General features: G+C 46.8%; 1 protein-coding gene across 5 annotated transcripts in view; it reads right to left on the bottom strand.

The window, feature by feature from the left end:
- Positions 1–3,934: 3,934 nt before the first annotated feature.
- LOC132831310 (transcription factor MafK-like) overlaps positions 3,935–19,888 on the bottom strand; it is a 59,261-nt gene continuing 43,307 nt past the window's right edge. For 4 of the 5 annotated variants that reach the window (XM_060849373.1, XM_060849371.1, XM_060849372.1 and 1 more), the window contains 2 exons: positions 10,000–10,062; positions 3,935–4,386 (listed from right to left, as the gene is read on the bottom strand). In XM_060849373.1, the coding sequence (XP_060705356.1) occupies positions 3,976–4,386; positions 10,000–10,035 (447 nt within the window). In that variant the 5' untranslated portion in view covers positions 10,036–10,062 and the 3' untranslated portion in view covers positions 3,935–3,975. The remainder of the gene's footprint in view (positions 4,387–9,999; positions 10,063–19,888) is intronic. The other variant, XM_060849375.1, reaches the window with a different exon arrangement.

Here is a 19,888-nt window from a genome sequence, read left to right as displayed (position 1 = left end):
CCAGAGATCAGTCACAATCAGAGTGACTGACAGACCAGGCTCAAAGGGCCGAATGGCCTGCTGCTGCTCCTTTGTAAATGGAGTAGCTCCACAAACACAACACCTCACAAAAGATTTGATTTTCAACTCAAGTTGGTGGGGGGCAGTGGCAGGGAAACCCCCTCGAACACAGAAGGCTTAACATTTTTCTAGCCAGGAGCTGGTTGGAGTTCTGCGGTGGTCCATCCAAGACCCAACACCAAATTGTTCGCCTTGCTCTGAGCCGGTAGGCTAATGGCCTCAAGTCTCACTGTGATGCTGACAGAGAGTGAACAGCAGCTAAAGCATAGTCAGCACTGACCAACGACAACAGGGGTCAATCCTCGAGGCTGGTCAGGTCAGGGCTGGGTTGGGGTCTGTGTGTGGTTGGGGGTGTTGACATTAGTGGAGTGTTGGAGGATGTGTGTTGGCATTAGGGGCTGGGTGTTGACATTGGGGAGGGGTGTGAGCATTAGCATTGGTGCGGTGAGTGTTTGGGGGAAATGGGTATTGGCTTTGGGGAGCATGGGAATTGGAGGGCTGATGACGTGGGGGGGGGGGTGAGGGAGTAAGGGTTGGGTGTTAGCCTTGGGGGTGGAGCACAGGAGTTGAGGGGGGCATGTGAGTTGGTGTTGGGGTAAATGAGATGAGGGGCAGGGGTGCCAAAAATTATTCCCTACACACAAGGAGGTCACTGAGGCACACCTGCTTTTGAGGATGCAGAGCCCCTTGGAGAGGGTGGATATTCAAGTTATGGGGACTATGGGATAAAAGTCAACGGCTTGCTGTTTCAGAAAATAAGGGACTAATTCTTGCCATTGAGGCACCAGCTGTGAGTTTTGATGATGGACTGTAACCCCTCCTGCCATGTCAATGATAACTGCAGCAGCTGGGCTGTGAACCACAAGCTATCCAGTTCAACACCAGGCCAGATGGTCTGCTTCCTCACTGAGCCTGTCACAGCCTTCCCCTCTTCCAGTGGGGAGACACATCGCCCGGTTGGCCCGAATTCTTCCAATCCTTTCATTTTCAGTCTGGTGTTTACATGCAGGAACTGGATATTATCCCTGAATATCTAACTTATACGGGAGAAAGCAAGGATGGCAGATGCTGGAGATCAGAGTTGACAGTGTGGTGTTGGAAAAGCACAGCAGGTCAGGCAGCCTGTTCCAGTATCTAATTTATACAGTCGAATTGCCCTGCAAGGCTTATGTGCACGTGTATAACAAAGGGATACCAAAGTTAGCAATACTACAGAGTCTTGGATCAGTGCAAACTACTAACATCCTCAATCCCGCACTACTTTCTTGTCACAATTTTGTCGTCCAAATTCACCGCATGGCTTATTTTAGCATCCACCTTCCTTTGCATAATTTGTACGTGTGCAATTATAATTACAGTTATCTTTTCTCACCAACATGACACAAACATCCCCCTTTCCCTTTGAAGTCATCTCATGATTGTAAATTTGACCCCCTCCAGCTACTGCCAATGCCTCCCCATACCCGATACAACCAAACTGGGAGCACTCAAGGCCCAAAAGTGGCCCAGGTTGAGATTTACAAAAAGTGAACTCTCACGTAACAACAAACTGAAAGGATTGTGGATTCTGGAAATCAGGAATAAAAACGCAAATCACTGGAAAACCTCAGGACTGGCAACAGCCATGGAGAGAAGTCAGTGTTAACTGAAGAAGGGTCACTGGACCCGAAATGTTAACTCTGCTTTCTCTCTCTCCACTGCTGCTGCCAGACCGGCTGAGCTTTTCCAGCAATTTCTGTTTTGGTTTCGGACAAAATGGCTCGTATTTTCCTTGTTGTAAGGGGGAACGAGAGCTCACACTAGCCTCTCAGCAGCTGACATTGCCTCTGCTAGTGGCTCACATAACCAAATAGCATCAAATTTCAATGGATTGATTTTCTTGGCATGTTGATATCTTGCCAATCACTGTTTCTTGGTATCCACTACAAACTGCTAAGGAGATATGGTCAGTTTAATTTTCCACTTCATTCTATTCCCAGCAACTGAAGGTGAAGACAAAATGGAAGGGGTTTGCTCTTATTTTCTGAAGAAGCAATGACATCACTTCCGGTCACCAGAAGCAGCCAGATTTATCTGTTTCTCTCTCTGTTTTACATAAAATATCATAAATTAAGTCCTCTAATTAAGACAAAGAAGAGGCATTTGCACAAAGAAACAATTAGGACAACAAATATCCCAGTGGGGCCTACCTGTCCTCAGTTTATACACACAGCTCCATGGCAACAGCCTGCCCATCAAATCAAAATTGGGCCTGCTACTTCAAAACGAGAACTTCAAACATAGACACACACACACACACACACACACACACACACACAGTTACAAGCACAGGTGAGGTTTTAGCTCATTAAGTTACATTTTAGACTTGCCTGCCCCTCAAAAGAGCCATTGTCATCAGGGATTCGTGGTTTGGAAATCACATGTGCCAAATGGAAAAAAGGCCCAGTTCTGAAAATCACTATCGTGGCTTTAACCAGGGAGGGAGAGGTGCTGGTGGGGAGGGTTGGGTTCCCAAAAACACACTGGAGATCAGCTAGCTACAGCATATACATTTTTTTTATAAAGCAGGAAGGTTCACATTATCAGGTCCTTTGCTTCTGTTGAGACTAGGTCAGTTGTCAATTTTAAAATCCGAGATCAACAGAGTTTTGTTAACCAAAGACATTAGTGCGGATATTGGAAAGGCTGATGTATGTGTGCGCGCGCATGTGTGGAGTGAGCTCAAACATTAATTTATGGACACGAGTAGGCCATTCAGCCCTTCAAGCATGCTCTACCATTCAATAAAATCCTGGCCAATCTGATTTTAACCTCAACTCCACCCCACAAACCCTCCGATAATCTTACATCCCCTTGAAAATCAAGAATTTATCTCTTCCTTAAAAATATTCAAAGATGTGTTTTGAAATTTATTTCGTTCACAGGTTGGCCAGTTTTATTTCCCATCTGTAATTACCCAGACGGCAGTTCAGTGTCAATCACATTGCTGTGGGTCTGGAGTCACATGTAGGCCAGACCAGGTAACAATGGCAGAATTCCTTCCCTAAAAGGACTTTGGTGAACCCGGTGAGGGTTTTTACAAAGATAGACAATGATTAGACTCTTAATTCCAGATTTTTATTGAATTCAAATTCCACCATCTGTTGTGGTGGGATTTGAACCCAGCTCCCCTGGATTAACAGTCTAGCAATAGGCTACTACCCTTTGGAGGAAGGTAGTTTCAAAGACTGAAAGACAGCACAGATCGAAGGGCTGAATGGCAATCTCCTGTACCAAGTTCCAGTGAAGGGACATTCTTCACTAGTAGCCATATGATTCTGGCATTCTCCTTTATCACACGTGGCTCTGGAATGAGGGACCAGTAAGACTTATGAACGACTTATGGCTTCGTGCACCTCAAAAAAAAGAATGAAGCCCCAGTCGGTTAGTTTCTGACCAGCCACTAGCTTTTGCCTTGGGGCAGGGCCGGGGTAGTAGGCAGAGGCCTAGCGAGCCTGCGCTGAAAGTTATTGGCTAACCTTGGAATTCCATTCCAGTAAAGACACTCCTCACGTTCACAGCGTTGGGCTCTTCCCCATGACCCCTCCACCACCCCAGACCCCAGATCAAATGAGCTGCCGTTGACCTCCCTGTGATGGCAGCAACATCTGTTCAGGATAGTCAGGGGAAAAAGAGTGGAAGAGAGGAAAGAGAGAGAGAGAAGAGAAGAGAAAAGAGAGAGAGAGAGAGAGCGAGAGAGAGAGAACAAAAACATTGTGCCATGTAAACCGCGACTCGGAAGTTTTTCTGGAAGCAAAAAGGCCCTTAAACCTTGTAGGCCGTGGAAATTGCCCTCCCCCTACAATCCCACCCACCCAACCCCAAGGACAGTGGCCCTTCTGCATAAACAAAAGCAAGATGGCACCAGCCTGAAGGCTAGCGTGAGGAGAAGTTGGACGATTTCACAATGGTGATGACGCTGGTGGTGTTGACCTTGGTGGGGGTAATGGGCCCACAGGCCACTGTCCTGGCAAAACTCTGCAGCGCCTCGTACTTGGAGCGCAGGGCGTCGAGCTCAGTCTTCATGCCAGCGTTCTCAGCGGCCAGCTTCTCCACCTCCTGCTCCAGCTCGGCCTTCTGGCGCTCTAGCTCCTCCTTCTGCGTCACCCGCTTCACCCGGCAGCTGGCCGCGTAGCCGCGGTTCTTCAGGGTCCGCCGCCGCTGCTTCAGGTTCAAGATCTCGTCCTTGGAGAGGCCGCGCAGGTGGTGGTTCAGCTCCCTCACGGACATCGAGACCAGCTCCTGGTCCATTAGCACCGGGGTGTTCTCACCTGACTCCCTCTTAATCTGCAAAGAGAAAATCACAGCCGTGTTAAAAAAAAACCCATAGGATCTCTGCTGGGCCGGAAAGAGGCCGCCCGGCCCACCAAGTCTGCGTCATCCCTCTGCAGGAGTATCCCTCCGACCCTGTGTTTATCACGGTCAGTTACCCATCCCTGGACACTGGACTCAGTCTGTTGAACACACGGTAAAAACAATGACTGCAGATGCTGGGAATCAGATTCTGGATTAGAGTGGTGCTGGAAAAGCACAGCAGTTCAGGCAGCATCCGAGGAGCAGGAAAATCGACATTTCGGGCAAAAGCCCTTCATCAGGAATAGAGGCAGAGAGGCTGAAGGGTGGAGAGCACCAAGGCTGAAATCAGAGAATCCCCACCTGGTGAAGAGAGGCTGCTCTGCCCATAGAGTCTGCCCTGACCCTCCAAAAGAACATCCCATTCTACAACAGAGATGTACAGCATGGAACCAGACCCTTCAGTCCAACTCAATTCTGCCGACCAATATCCGAAATTAATCTAGTCCCATTTGCCAACATTTGGCCCACATCCCTCTATTCCCCATGGCTAATCCACCTAACCTGCACATCCCCCCAGGACACAGGACTCAGTCTGAGTATGTGCAAAATATGTTCAAATCATAGAATTCCTATAATGCATAAAGAGACCATTTGGCCCTTTGAGTCTGTACTATCCCTCCAAAAAGCATCATTGTAACCCCACACTTACCATGGCTAAATCATCTAACCTTCACATTGGACCTACTAAGTCAGTCTGAGTACGTGCTAAGGTTCAAATCATACATCTCTACAATGCAGATAGAGGCCATTCAGCCCATCAGTTCTGCACCAACCCTCTGAATAGCATCCCACCCAGACTCAGCCCCTCTCACCTGATTCCTGCAAGCATGCATTGGTTTTGTAACCATGGCTAACCTATACATCCCTGAACAGTATGGGGCAATTTCCCATGGCCAGTACGCCTTAACATGCACATCTTTGGATTGTGAGAGGAAACCGGAGCACCCAGGAGGAAACACACACAGACACAGGGAGAATGTGCAAACTCCACACAGACAATTGCCCCCAGGTTGGAATTGAACCTGGGACCCTGGTGCTGTGAGGCAGCAGTGCTAACCACTGAGCCACCCTGTCACCTGCAAAGAAGAGGTATCTCCAGTGCTCTCCGGAGTAAACACACAAAATTTGCGTTTTGCAGACCAACATCAAAAAAGGGGCAAAAGTTGGAAAACATTTTACCTTTATACTTACACAAGTGAGGTGTACATCCCCAGGGACAAGACAAACAGTTAAACTTGATCGATGTCAGTTTGTGGAACATAGACTGACAAATAAAGTAAGCATGCTTCAAATGGAAAATGTAGGAAAAAAACACACATCTTAAGAAAGGGGTCAGCCATTTGGTACTGATGAGGAGAAATCTCTTCACTCAAAGATTTACTAACCTTTGGAAGTCTCCAATTCAAGTGTCTATGCAATGGAGAGGAATGGTACAACATAGTGGCTACTTTATCTCCAGCATCTGCAGACCTCACTTTTTACTCGAAGATTTTAACCTACTGCGAATCCTCTTGCAAGGATGCCTTCCTTGAAGAAGCTCTCTTCCTCCCTCTACAAGGATTTCAGTGAGTCTCTCTCTCACTGCACCCCCCAGGTCATCTCCCCTGCACAGAAACTCTTCAGCCACGTTCTCAAACAGACTCGTTACCACAGCCACATCTCCTTCCTCAGCACCTGCCTAAGGAACCGACTGATCCCACACGGACTCCGAACTACATTCCAACAAACAAAATTTGGCAGATTTCTCCAGTTTCCTCATTTCCCCTCCCCCCACCTTGTCTCAGTCGGTTCCCTCAACTCAGCACCGCCCTCCTAACCTGCAATCTCCTTACTGACCTCTCCGCCCCCACCCCACTCCGGCCTATCACCCTCACCTTGACCTCCTTCCACCTATCCCACCTCCATCGCCCCTCCCCCAAGTCCCTCCTCCCTACCTTTTATCTTAGCCTGCTTGGCTACTCTCTCTCGTTCCTGATGAAGGGCTTGTGCTCGAAACGTCGAATTCCCTATTCCTGAGATGCTGCCTAACCTGCTGTGCTTTAACCAGCAACACATTTTCAGCTGTGATCTCCAGCATCTGCAGACCTCATTTTTTACTTTATTGGAGCAGCTATCTAGAGGCTGGACTCATTCCCCAGAGAGATAACTTCAAGATATTTTCTAATTGACCAATTCAGAGATGTAATTACTCCTCTGGAGCAGGTGGGACTTGATCCCAGGCTCCCCTGACACTACCACTCTGTTACAGGAGCCCTGCCTAAAACCAAAGTTCAAATCATACTACAGGCAATTTTAATTCAATTTTTAAAGATGAAATTAGAAAGGTCGCTTAAGTAATAATCATGAAACTACAGGGTTGTCAGAAACACACATCCTGGTTCCTTGGCACTCTTTGGGTTAAGGGAATCTTCCTCTTTACCTGGTCTGGCCAACACATGGCTCCAAACCCACTCTAAAGTGCCCTCTGGGATACTCCTCCAAGCCACTCAGCTGTGTCAAACTGCTACCCAGTACAAAAAGACAGTAAAATCTGTGAATAGAAACTTAGAAATTAGGAGCAGGAGTAGACCATTGGGCCCTGCTCCACCGTTCCATGTGAACATGGCTGATCATCCAACTCAGTCCCCTCATAAATATCATAGATTCCCTACAGTGTGGAAACAGGCCCTTCAGCCCAACACGTCCACACTGGCCATCGAAAGAGTAACCCACCCAGACCCATTCCCCTACTTTTTTTTTTAAACCTCTGACCAATGCACCTAAACTACACATCCCTGAACATTATGGGCAATTGGTGACAGCCAATCCACCTGACCTGCACATCTTTGGACTGTGGGAGGAAACCGGAGCACCCGGAGGAAACCCACGCAGACACAGGGAGAACGTTCAAACTTCACACAGACAGTCGCCCAAAGCTGGAATTGAACCCAGGTCCATGGCGTTGCGAGGCAGCAGTCCTAATCACTGAGCCACCGTGCTGTGTTCCCACTCCACCCCCCCTCCTCCCCGAGACCCTTTGATCCGAATGGCCCTGAACATTATATCTGACTCATCCCTAAAAACTTTAAATGTTTTGCCTTCAACCACTTTCTGTAGCAGAGAATTCCACAGGCTCACCCCTCTGATAAGGTTCCTCATCTCAGTCCTCAAATGGCTACTCCATACCCTTAGAGTCTGGCCCCCTGGATCTGAACTCCCCTATCATCAGGAACTTCATTCCGGCATTTGTCTGGTTTAGTCCGGTTAGAATTTTATGGCTTGTGTAAGACTAGTCAAAATGAAGCTCTAATACATCCAATATGTTCATACTGGTACACAGTGGGCCAAATGGCCAACTTTTGTGCCATAACATTTTGTAATTTCCAATTATTCCTAATTTTTGGAAAATTGGCTTTTCCCTCTGGGTACAGAAAGATGCAGAGTGTATAACTATACCAACAGTAAAAGGCATTGGCCTCCTGCCGTAGATATAGCAGCCTCTGAAATACTATTATAGTAGGGAATGTCTAATCTATCCAATTCCTGTTTGCATTTATCTCCATTTGTAGTGCTTTTTTTGTGGCCCTCCCCCTTCTACTTTGAAAGTGGAGTCGCAGGTAGATAGGATAGTGAAGGCGGCGTTTGGTATGCTTTTCTTTATTGGTCAGTGTATTGAGTACAGGAGTTGGGAGGTCATGTTGTGGCTGTACAGGACATTGGTTAGGCCACTTTTGGAATATTGCGTGCAATTCTGATCTCCTTCCTATCGGAAGGATGTTGTGAAACTTGAAAGGGTTCAGAAAAGATTTACAAAGATGTTGCCAGGGTTGGAGGGTTTGAGCTATAGGGGGAGGCTGAATAGGCTGGGGCTGTTTTCCCTGGAGTGTCGGAGGCTGAGGGGTGACTTTATAGAGGTTTATAAAATCATGAGAAGCATGGATAGGGTAAATAGACAAGAGGAAATGGTGAAGGCTACTACAATTGCAACATTTTAAAAGGTATCTTGCATCTTCCTATATGAATAGGAAGGGTTTAGAGGGATATGGGCTGGGTGCTGGAAGGTGGGATTAGATTGGGTGGGGATATCTGGTCGGCATGGACGAGCTGGATCTAAGGGTCTGTTTCCATGCTGTACATCTCTATGAATGCACTATGAAATATGTCTAACATTGGCCACTCGGCCCTTTGAGTCCATTCTGCCACTTAATAAAAGGTGGTAACTGATGTGGTCTTGGCCCCCCACACAGTTTCCTGCCAAGCCCCTAACCCAGGAGAAAAGGGAGGATTGCAGATGCTAGGAAGTCAGAGTCAAAAAGTGCGGTGCTGGAAAAGCACAGCAGGTCTGGCAGCATCTGAGGAGCAGGAGAGTCTATGTCTCGAGCATGAGCTCTTCATCGGGAATGTGAAGCTCCCAACTGTGAAGCTTCCTCATTCCTGGTGAAGAGCTCATGCCCGAAACCTCGATTCTCCTGCTCCTCGGTTGCTGCCAGACCTGCTGTGCTTTTCCAGCACCACACTTTTTGATGCTAGTCCCCTAACCCATACGAACGTCAAGCAAAAACCTCTCACAGTCAGCCCTAATTCAATGACCCAGCCTACACTATTTCTGGGGCAAGAAAGCCACATTCCCCTCCTTTCAGTCTTAAAGGCAAGATCTTTTGTTCTTAAACTGTCTCCACAAGCTGTAGTGTCCACCAACTGGGGAAACATTACATCAGCATCGAGTCTGTCAGGGCCCCTCAGTAACCAACACTTCAATAAGATCATCCCTCCCTCCCTCCCATTTGTCTAAACTCCACTACTCTATTTGTTCAATCCGACAGCCCCAACCTCTGAAGAGTCATATTGAAATATTGACTCCTTTTCTCTCTTCACCTGGTACTGCCTGACCAACCGTGGATCCCTGGCATTTTTTTTAGGATTTCAAGCATCTTACTTTTATTTAACTGAAGCATCCCAGTTAAAATGTCATCTCACGCATCTAACTGAGGGGGGACAATTCTCAGCGCATGTTCCCCAACCCCTGTTGAGAAAGCTTCAGACTCTTCACCCATCCTGCAGGCACCGGAGTTTGACAACTTAAACGCCTTTCACTGTAATTTTTGTTAAAATACAAATAACAATATATTACTGTTCTATTCCATTCCATTGGTCAACACTGCTCTGCCACTCTCTCTAAGGGATACCCCTGAAGCCATGCTAATAAATTCTAAATCGAACCCAACCCCTTTCCCTTCATTCAAATTGTGGAAAATTCCAACAGAACCAAATCACTCCTGGTTTGTCCTCCACGTAAAATATTCCCATGGGGTCAACCCAATTCCCATTATACATAACTTTTCACTCCTTCTATTTGGGGATCATGTGCCACATAGTATTTATTGTCAAAAAGTGTTTAGAGAAATTAAAGCTTAATTCAATGGATCAGGGATGGGGAGTAGAGCATGGCATTGGAAAACGTGGCCTGTAGTCACATGTAGGCCTAACTAAGAACTGGTGGGTACTTATTGTGAAAAGCTACATGAACGCAAACCCTTCCTCAACTGGGAGCTCGTCTGCTCTTACCTTCAGTGCTTTACTCGCTCTGCTGCTGCTCATCATGCGCGGAACTTGGTCAGAACAGGAGCCCTAAAAATTAATCAAAGGGAGAAGGTTAGCTAGTCTGTTCACTACGGAGTGTTGCCCTAGTTATTCCCATTGTGGCTCCAAAACCTTCCCAATTTCTGGCATTATTCCTTCCCCTTCCCGCTTCTCCGACTCTCGCTTTTTGTTAACATCATCAGATCTCCGAAGTGGGGATCAGAGATTTTATTTTAAAATTCATTCATAGGTGGGTGGGCATTGTTGATGGGGCCAGCATTTTGCTTGCTCCCTAAGTGTCCAAAAGGGTGCTATCAGTTTATAAAGTGGGGGGAAAATAAAAGAGAGAGAGAGAGAATTATCAGGGGAAAGGAACGAGCCCATGAATTAATTCCGCCGAGCTCCCATTCATAAATCGAAAATTAAAAATGGACCACGGCAGGTACAAGCTGTGAACCAAGCCCACTCAGAAATACAGCAGTTACAAACAAGTTTGAGACCGGAGATTCTGCAGCAAGTGCTGCTTCAAAGCTTGTCTGTTACCTAAAAGGTACAAGTCAGGAGGGTAGTGGAATACTCTCCACTTGCCTGGATAAGCACAGCTCCAACACCGTCCAAAACAGACATACCCATTTGATTAGCATTCACCACCTTTAACCTTCCCTCTTACAACCCCAGTGCGTTGTGGCTGCAAGACATACCATGTACAAGAGGCACTGTACTAGTCACTGAGGCTCCTTTAGCAACGTGACCCTACTATCTCAAAAGGACAAGGGCAGCAGATGGACAGACATCCAACCAACTCTAACTTGGAATTATGAGCGTTCCTTCATCACTGCTCTGTGTGTATCTTGGTAGGTGCAAGCCAACAGTGGATGTACCTTCAGCATGTGGACTGCAGCCATTCAAGGGACAACTCATTAACGACTTCTCAAAGACCATTGCCAAAGCTGCCCATGGTTACCAATGAAGAAAGGAGGATACATTACTGGGATGGCTGTTGGATATTCCTTAAAGCCCTGGCATATGACCTCTTGTAAGGTCAGGTGCAGCAGAACATCCAATAAATCTGACCGATATCGAGATCGGAATCACACAAGGGAGATGCACTATTTCTGCCACGAGGTGGACTTTTACTCCGATAGTCCTGTGCACTATCGGAGTTTCTCTGTAACTGACCACAGCCCACATCGGGATCATCAGTATCCCTTTGTGTGGGAGAGAGGCGGAAGGTGGAGCAGTGAGAGGGAGGAAAGTGCAGTGAGAGAGAGTGTGTGAGAGAGTGTGAGAGAGACAGACACACACACACATATATTCTGATCTCGAAACATTAACTTTGTTTCACCTTTACAAATGCTGCCAGCTGAGTTTCTCTGGCAGTCTGTGATATCAATGTTATATTAGAGACAACGGAAAGACAAATGGAGAGACAGACGATGCACAGAGACGCAAGACCACCCTGAATATCTGCCAGAGAGTTTGTGTACATATCTAAATACTTCCCAAATGCTGGGATGTACCTTTCAGACATGGAGTTACAGATAACTGCCAGTCCCCAGGCTGATTTCTTCCTCAATCCCCTCGAAATCTCCTGTCCCTTACTTTAAACCTAAGGCACGCCTGTTGTGTGAGGAATAACTTCAATATAGACACAAACTCTGGACTGAGAAACAGAGTGGTCCCTTCCCTTTACCACCTACACATTGCAACTGGTCCTTCTGATTAGTCTTTGATTTTCATTCATTTCTGGGACATGGCGGTCGCTGCTGGGCCAGCATTTATTACCCACCCCTAATTGCTCAGAGGTCACTTGAGAGTCAACCATATTGCTACGGGCCTGGAGTGATGTGTCGGCCAGACCAGGTAAGGATGGCAAATTCTCTAAAGGATAGGAGCCAACCAGTAATTTTCTTTAAAATCACTGGACTCTTAACTCAAGATTTAATGGATTCAAACTATACCTTTTGCTGTGGTGGGATTCAAACCCAAGTCCCCAGAACATTAGCATGATCTCTCGCTTAACAACCCCACTAGGCCCATCATTTCCCTTTTTTGCATATTTTTATTTTATTACAAAACTATATTTTAGTCATTTTTTAAAAATCATTTGTTATGTACATATGCACGGTACTGAAACAGTTCTGACCACTTTTTGCAGATTTACAAAGCAAAACATTGGAATTTGATATTCCCTGCAGCCAAACATAGGCATTCTACTCATGCAGGTCATTGCATGGATGTATAGTTACGTATGTACGTATTGACATGTTTTGAGACACCAGGAGGGTCTGATAACTGAACGGACTCTCGTTCACCTTCAGCAGAAAGATCTCAGACAGTGGTCTTTCCCCTCAGCGACAGCTGCCCCAAGCCTCAGTGCGTCCCTCAGCCCGTAGTCATGGACCTTGGAATGTGCCAGTCTGCCACACTTGGTCAGGGTCAGCTCCTTGCACCAGAACGTCAACAGGTTTCAGGCAGATCAAAGAGCATCTTTCCCCCAAGTCGATGGTCCTCCAAGTGCAATCAAAGTTAGTCTCGGTGTGCGTCCCGGGGAACAGACCATGGAGTGCAGAGTCCCATGTCATGGAGCTGCTCAGGATGAATCCCAACACACACCACTGCATCTCTCTCCAGACTTCCTTTGCAACGACACATTCCGGAAGCAAATGTGTGACTGTCTCTACCACCGGCAGCTGCTTCGAAGGGAAGCGTGTGGGGCTGCAGAGAGACTGGGCGTGCATGAAGGATCTCACAGGCAGAGCTCTTCTCACCACCAGCCAAACCATGTCTTGGTGCTTGTTGGAAAGTTCTGGCGATGAGGCATTCTGCCAAATGGCTTTGACAGTCTGCTCAGAGAACAACCCAACAGGATCCACCCTCTCCCTTTCCCACAGGGTCTCAAGGACACTACGTGCTGACTACTTCCTGATGGACTTGTGGTCAAAGCTGTTTGCAAATTTCTCCACAAAGGACAGGTGATACAGAACGGTCCAACTACTTGGAGTGTTCCACAGCAGCGAGGCCAGGCCCATCCTTCCCCACACCAGGAACAGGTGGAACCTCAGTACGTAGTGCCATTTGGTGTTTGCGTACCAGGGATCCATGCACAGCTTGATGTAACCACACACAAAGATGGCCGTCAGGATAAGGGCGGCATTGGGTACATTCTTCCCTCCCACCCCGAATTTATCCAAAGTTTTGTACATACTGTCCCTTCAGACACAGCCCATCTTAGACCACAATAGCTCAGTGGGTTAGCACGGCTGCCTCACAGCACCAGGTACCCAGGTTTGATTCCAGCCTTGGGTGACTGTCTGTTTGGAGTTTGCACATTCTCCCCACATCTACGTGGGTTTCCTCTGGGTGCTCCGGTTTCCCCTCTCAGTCCAAAGATGTGCAGGTTAAGGTGGATTGGCCATGCTACATTGCCCCATAGTGCCCAGGGATATGTAGGCTAGATGGGTTAGCCAAGAGAAATGCAGGGTTACAGGGATAGGGTAGAGGGCTGGGCCTGGGTTGGGATGCTCTTCGGAGGGTCGGTGTGAACTCAAAATGGGCTAAATGGCCTGCTTCCACACTTTCGGAATTCTATGATAAGATGTAGGAGCAGAAGTAGCCATTCAACCCATCAAGTCCGCTCCATCATTCAATGGAAACATGGCTGCTCGATAATTCCTAACTTCATTATCTTGCCTTCCCGCCCCAAATGCTTGATTCCCTTCCTGAGTAAAAATCTGCCTGTCTCAGCCTTGAATACACTTAATAAGTCAGCCTCAACAGCCCTTTGTATTGAAGAAATCCACTGATTCACTAACCTCAGAAGAAATTCATCCTCATCGCTATCTTAAATGTGCTATCCCCTTATTCTGTGATGCCTTCTGATCCTAGATTCTGCTACATGGGGAAACCACCTCTCTGTATCTACCTTGTCAAGCCTCTTAAGAAACTTGTGTTTTGCCTCTCATTTCTCTAAACTCCAATGAGTGCACACAATGATCTACCAACCTTTCATTGATTGAGAACAGCTCAAAGATAATCGTGCTTCTAAAGTGAAGTAAGTTGAGGAGGCAGCATCTCGATGAACCAGCACATGCATTTTCGGGATTGGACCATTGACTCTGCTCTGCACCACACGCTACGTAAAACAGGGAGAGGAATTTTCCCAATCCAGGAACTGTCAAAAGCCAAAGTAGGCAATGGGGGTGAGGATGGTTTACTGGTGGTAGTGAACAAGATTGTGTCTGAGTTCAGATACAAGCTTTCAATGTATTCATTGTTAACAGAAGACGTCGGTTGAAAGGCCAGAGAGAGGGAGCATTGGAACAGACAGAGCTAAATGTTACAGAGACAGGAGTGAGGAGTCCAGTGGCTGATAAACTGAGATAGAAACAAATTCACCAACACCTTCCACCCCAACCTCAAATTCACCTGGACCATCTCAGACACCTCCCTCCCTTTCCTGGACCTCTCCATCTCCAGAATGGACTATCCCCAGACATCATCTACATACCCACCAACTCCCACAGCTACCTGGATTACATCTCTTCCCACCCTGCCTCCTGTAAAAATGCCATCCCTTATTCCCAATTCCTCTGCCTCATCTGCTCCCAGGAGAACCAATTCCACCATAGAATTGAATCCCAGATGGCCGCCTTCTTCAAAGCCCACCAAATCCTCTCCCACATGGTCAAGGATGGCATGTCTGATGAAGGGCTCTTGCCCGAAACATCGATTTTCCTGCTCCTTGGATGCTGCCTGACCTGCTGTGCTTTTCCAGCACCACACACTCGACACTAGAAGTAGAGATTGAGAATGATGTGGAAACGGAAGGAGGCAGTTTGGAGATGATACCAAGTGAAGATTCTTTGCAACACACACACACACACACATCCGACAGTAGGACACAGACTCAACTCAGGAATGAGAAGGGTGTGCCAAGCAGGCTAAGATAAAAGGCAGGGAGGAGGGACTTGGGGGAGGGGCATTGGAAATGCAATAGGTGGACGGAGGTTAAGGCGAGGGTGATAGGCCAGAGAGGGGGTGGGGGTGGAGAGGTCGGGAAGAAGATTGCAGGTTAGGAAGGTGGTGCTGAGTCCGAGGGTTGGGGCTGAGATAAGGTGGGGGGAGGGGAAATGAGGAAGCTGGAGAAATCTGCATTCATCCCTTGTGGTTGGAGGGTTCCTAGGCAGAAGATGAGGTACTCTTCCTCCAGGTGTCGTGTTGCCATGATCTGGCGATGGAGGAGGCCAAGGAGCTGCATGTCCTTGGTGGAGTGGGAGGGGGAGTGAAAGTGTTCAGCTACGGGGCGGTTGGGTGTCCCAGAGGTGTTCCCTGAAACGTTCCGCAAGTAGGCAGCCTGTCTCTCCAAAGTAGAGGAGATCACATCGGGTGCAGCGGATGCAGTAAATGATGCGTGTGGAGGTGCAGGTGAACTTTCAACGGATATGAAAGGATCCCTTGGGGCCTTGGAGGGAAGTAAGGGGGGAGGTGTGGGCGCAAGTTTTGCATTTCTTGCGGTTGCAGGGGAAGGTGCCGGGAGTGGAGGTTGGGTTGGTGGGTGGGTTGGTTGGTGGGTGGGTTGGTGGGTGGGGGGGGGGGGGGGGTGCGGTGTGGACCTGACGGGGGAATTGCGGAGGGAGTGGTTTTTCCGGAATGCTGATAGGGGAGGGGAGGGAAATATATCCCTGGTGGTGGGGTCTGTTTGGAGCTCCTGCTAAGAGAGAGGAGCTTAAACTGGCTTTTGAACTCAATCCCTGATCGTTCGATTCAGAAAACAAATGAAAGTAGAGTCAGAGATGTACAGCACGAAAACAGACCCTTCGGTCCAACCTGTCCATGCCGACCAGACATTGCAATCCAATCTAGTCCCACCTGCCAGCACCTGGCCCATATCCCTCCAAACCCTTCCTATTCATATACCCACCCAGATGCCTTTTAAAATGTTGTAATTGAACCACCCTCCACCACTTCCATACACTCACCACCCTCAGCGTGAAAAAGTTGCCCCTTAAGTCTCTTTAATATCTTTCCCCTCCCCACCAAGCCTATGCTCTCTAATTCTGGACTCCTCCACCCTGGGGAAAAGAAAGACCTTGCCTATATACCCTATCCATGTCCCTCAGAATTTTATAAGCCTCTCTAAGGTCACCTCTCAGCCTCCGACGCTCCAGAGAAAATAGCCTCAACCTATTCAACCCTGGCAACCTCCTTGTGAATCTTTTCTAAACCCTTTCAAGTTTCACAACATCCTTCCTATAGGAAGGAGACCAGAATTGCATGCAATAAAATGACTTTGTTCGTTTACTCCGACAGGCATAAGCTCCACAGTATAAACATCTTTCAGTTAACACCACAGAGATCTGCAATCACATACTTTAGATTACTGTTCCAAAGCGACCTGCTGACATTTTTATTTAAGAAACAAAAAAACCTTCATAGAACTAACCCATACCCCTTTGCCTTTATTTTGATATCCACATTTCAAACGACAACCCTTCATCACATTGATTAGTGTTCTATCCGAGACCGACCTTGGAATCTTCGCTGACTCACTCTAAAGCAATGATTTCCTTCCTTGAACATACATAACACACAGTATTCCAGCTGTGGTTTCACTAAAGCAGTGTACATTTATTGCAAGACTTCCTTATTCTTAGATCCCAATCCAAAAGGCCAAACAAGCCATTTGCTTTCCTAATTGCTTCTTGTGTACACATACTAACTTTGAAATGGACACAATAGGTCAAGGATCAGGAGTCTCTCTGAACATTTACAAGTCCAAAAGTCATTTTTTAAAAGTCCCAACTTCCTATTATAATGGCCAAAGTGAACAAACTCACATTCCCACATTATACTCCCTCACCCACCTTGATCCCCCATTCAATCAGCCTTTACAGCCTCTTCAGTTTAAATTCTTAGCCAACTTGTACTGTCTGAACACTTAGTCAATGTTTCGCAGAATTGGGGGGGTGGGGGGGGAGGGAGAAATCTTATAGAAACATATAAAATTATGAAGGGAGTACATAAGATAGAAGTGGGGAAGTTGTTTCCACTGGCGGGTGAGGCTAGAATGAGGAGGCATAGCCTCACAATGAGGAGCAGCAGGTTTAGGATTGAGTTCAGGAGGAACTCTTCACCCAAAGGGTTGTGAATCTGTGGAATTCCCTGCCCAGTGAAGCAGTTGGGGCTACCTTGTTGAATGCTTTTAAGCCAAAGAGAGAATTTTTTGAACAGTAAAAGGAATTAAGGGTTATGGTGATAGGACGGGTAAGTGGAGCGGAGGTCATGAAAGGATCAGCCATGATCTTATTGACCGGCACAACACGCTTGAAGGGCCAGATGGCCTACTCCTGCTCCTAGTCCTTATGTTCTTTAGATAGCATCTAAATAACAGACTCGAGATTAGAGTGGTGCTGGAAAAGCACAGCAAGTCAGGCAGCATCCGAGGAGCAGGAAAATCGACATCTAAATAACAGACCCCCAGCAACAATCCTATGTCATTCGTCACTGCCTGCCAACCTGAATATGCACCATCACTGCCTCCTGCCCCTTGAGTAATCTGATCCATGCCAATAGGCCGATGTCAACACCACAATATCTTATTAAATGTACTCTATTTTTGTCTACCATTTTAGCAAATGTCTTTTGGAAATTCAGTTGCATTACATGGACTGGTTCCCCTTTATCTACTGGGCAAATCCTTAAAAAAAACACTCTATAACCAACTTGTCAAACAGGATTTCCTTTTCATAAAAGGATTTTTGCATGCTTTAATCATGCTTTACTTTGAGTGCATTATCAAAACTTCCTTAAAACACTAGCACTTTCCTGATGATTAGTGTCAGGCTAACTGGCCTGCAGTTTTCGGTTTCCTCTCTCCCTCCACGCTTGAACAGCGTTGTTTTATTTGCTAATTGCCAAACTGCTGGGACCACTGCAGAATGTAGCAAGTGTTTGAAATTCATATCTAGCATCTCCATAGCGCTCTCTTTCAGAGCCTCAGGATGGTGGCTCAGTGGTTAGCACTGCTGCTTCACAGCACAAGGGACCCAGGTTCAATTCCTGCCTCAGTTGACTGTGTGGAGTTTGCACATTCCCTGTGTCAACCTGGGTTTCTTCCGAGTGCACAGCTTCCCACCTACAGTCCAAAGATGTGCAGGTTAGGGTGGACTGGCCGTGCTAAATTGCCCATAGTGTTAGGTGCATTAGTCAGAGGGAAATGGTTCTGGGTGGGTTGCTCCTCAGAGGCTCAGCATGGACATGTTAGGCCAAATAGCCTGTTTCCATGCTGTAGGGATTCTGATAAAAAATGTATGCCATCATGCCTTCGGTTTTTTAAAATCGAGTTTTGAATCCTTCCAACTCTCATCTGATATTAGAGTCAAAGTGGTACAGCACAGGAATAGACCCTTTGGTCCAACCAGTCCATACCACCATAATCCCAAATTAAACTGGTCCCACCTTCCTGCGCTTGATCCATATCCCTCCAAACATTTCTAATTCATGAACTGGACACAGTACTCTAGAGGCGGCCTCACCAACATCCTGTGTGACCTCAACATAACAAACTTAATTATCTTAATTTCCTCCCTCTTATTAGTTCTTAGGTTCAACTCTGTTCTGCTTTATAAACAATTTGGAAGGCAGTTGGAAAGACATACTATAAAAACGTAAGAGCTCCTTTCACCCAGACTAAAGAGAGGAAGCTATGCAGCTGAAACCAACTGGAGTTCAGGAGAGGTCATCAAGTAGAAGGCAAAAGTTCAAGCGAATGTTGCTGGATAAGAACCACATACAGACTTTCATGCACCTCATCCTCATTGGGTCTCTGGATTAATAGTCCAGTGATAACAATACCGCCTTCCCTTCTGGATTACTAATCTGGTGCTATTTTTGGTGGTGGTTCTTTTCCTCCTCCTTTTACCCATTGACGTTAGTTTCACGTCACCATGAGGGATTTGGGAGTCAGACCAAATTGGTGTCCCGATTGCCAACTGTGTTTTTCTTCTTTCTTCCATGGGATTTTGGCAAGGCCAGCGTTTGTTCCCTCAGACTCCACTGTTGGCGCGTGTCAGGGGCATTTATGAGTTAAGAGTGAATCATGCTGCTGTGGGTTTGGGGTCATGTATAAGCCACACCAGGTGAGGACAGCTGAGTTCCTTCTCTATTAGAGAACCAAATGTATTTTTAAGCAGTTAATATAGGTTACAGGTCTCCATTAGTTTAACATTTTAATAACCCTGGAATTTATTTTTTAAAAAAGTCAAATTTCTTCATCTGCCATGGTGGAATTCAAACATAGATCTCCAGGACATTAGCGTGAGATTTTTTTTTTTTAAAAAAATTCATTCAAGGGATGTGGACATCACTGCTCAGGCCAGAATTTAATACCCATCCTTAACTGCCCAGAGGGCTATTAAGAGTCAGAGTCAACCACATTGCTGTGGGTCTGGAGTTACACGTAGGCCAGACCAGGGAAAGATGACAGTTTCCCTCCCTAAAGTACATTAGTGATCCAGATGGTTTTTACCGTCAAATCACAAAAGTTTCATGGTCATCTTTAGACTCGTAATTCCAGACTGGATTCAATGTCCACCATGAGATTTGAACCTGCGACCGCAGTGGGTCTCTGGATTATAGTCCAGTGATAACAATACTGCCTTCCCTTCTGGATTACTAATCTGGTGCCATCTTTATTGGTGGTTCTTTTCCTCCTCCTTATACCCATTGACGTTAGTTTCACGGTCACCATGAGATGAATTTTTAATTCTGGATTTAAATTCTACCAGCAACAGTGGTGGGGTTTGAACCTGTGCCCGATGGGGAATAACCTGGGCCACAAAGCCAGTCATTACCACTGCGCCAGTCTGCCCAA

Source organism: Hemiscyllium ocellatum, chromosome 33, assembly GCF_020745735.1.
Source record: "Hemiscyllium ocellatum isolate sHemOce1 chromosome 33, sHemOce1.pat.X.cur, whole genome shotgun sequence".
Lineage (NCBI taxonomy): Eukaryota > Metazoa > Chordata > Chondrichthyes > Orectolobiformes > Hemiscylliidae > Hemiscyllium > Hemiscyllium ocellatum.
This window is presented reverse-complemented; position numbering and strand designations above follow the sequence as displayed.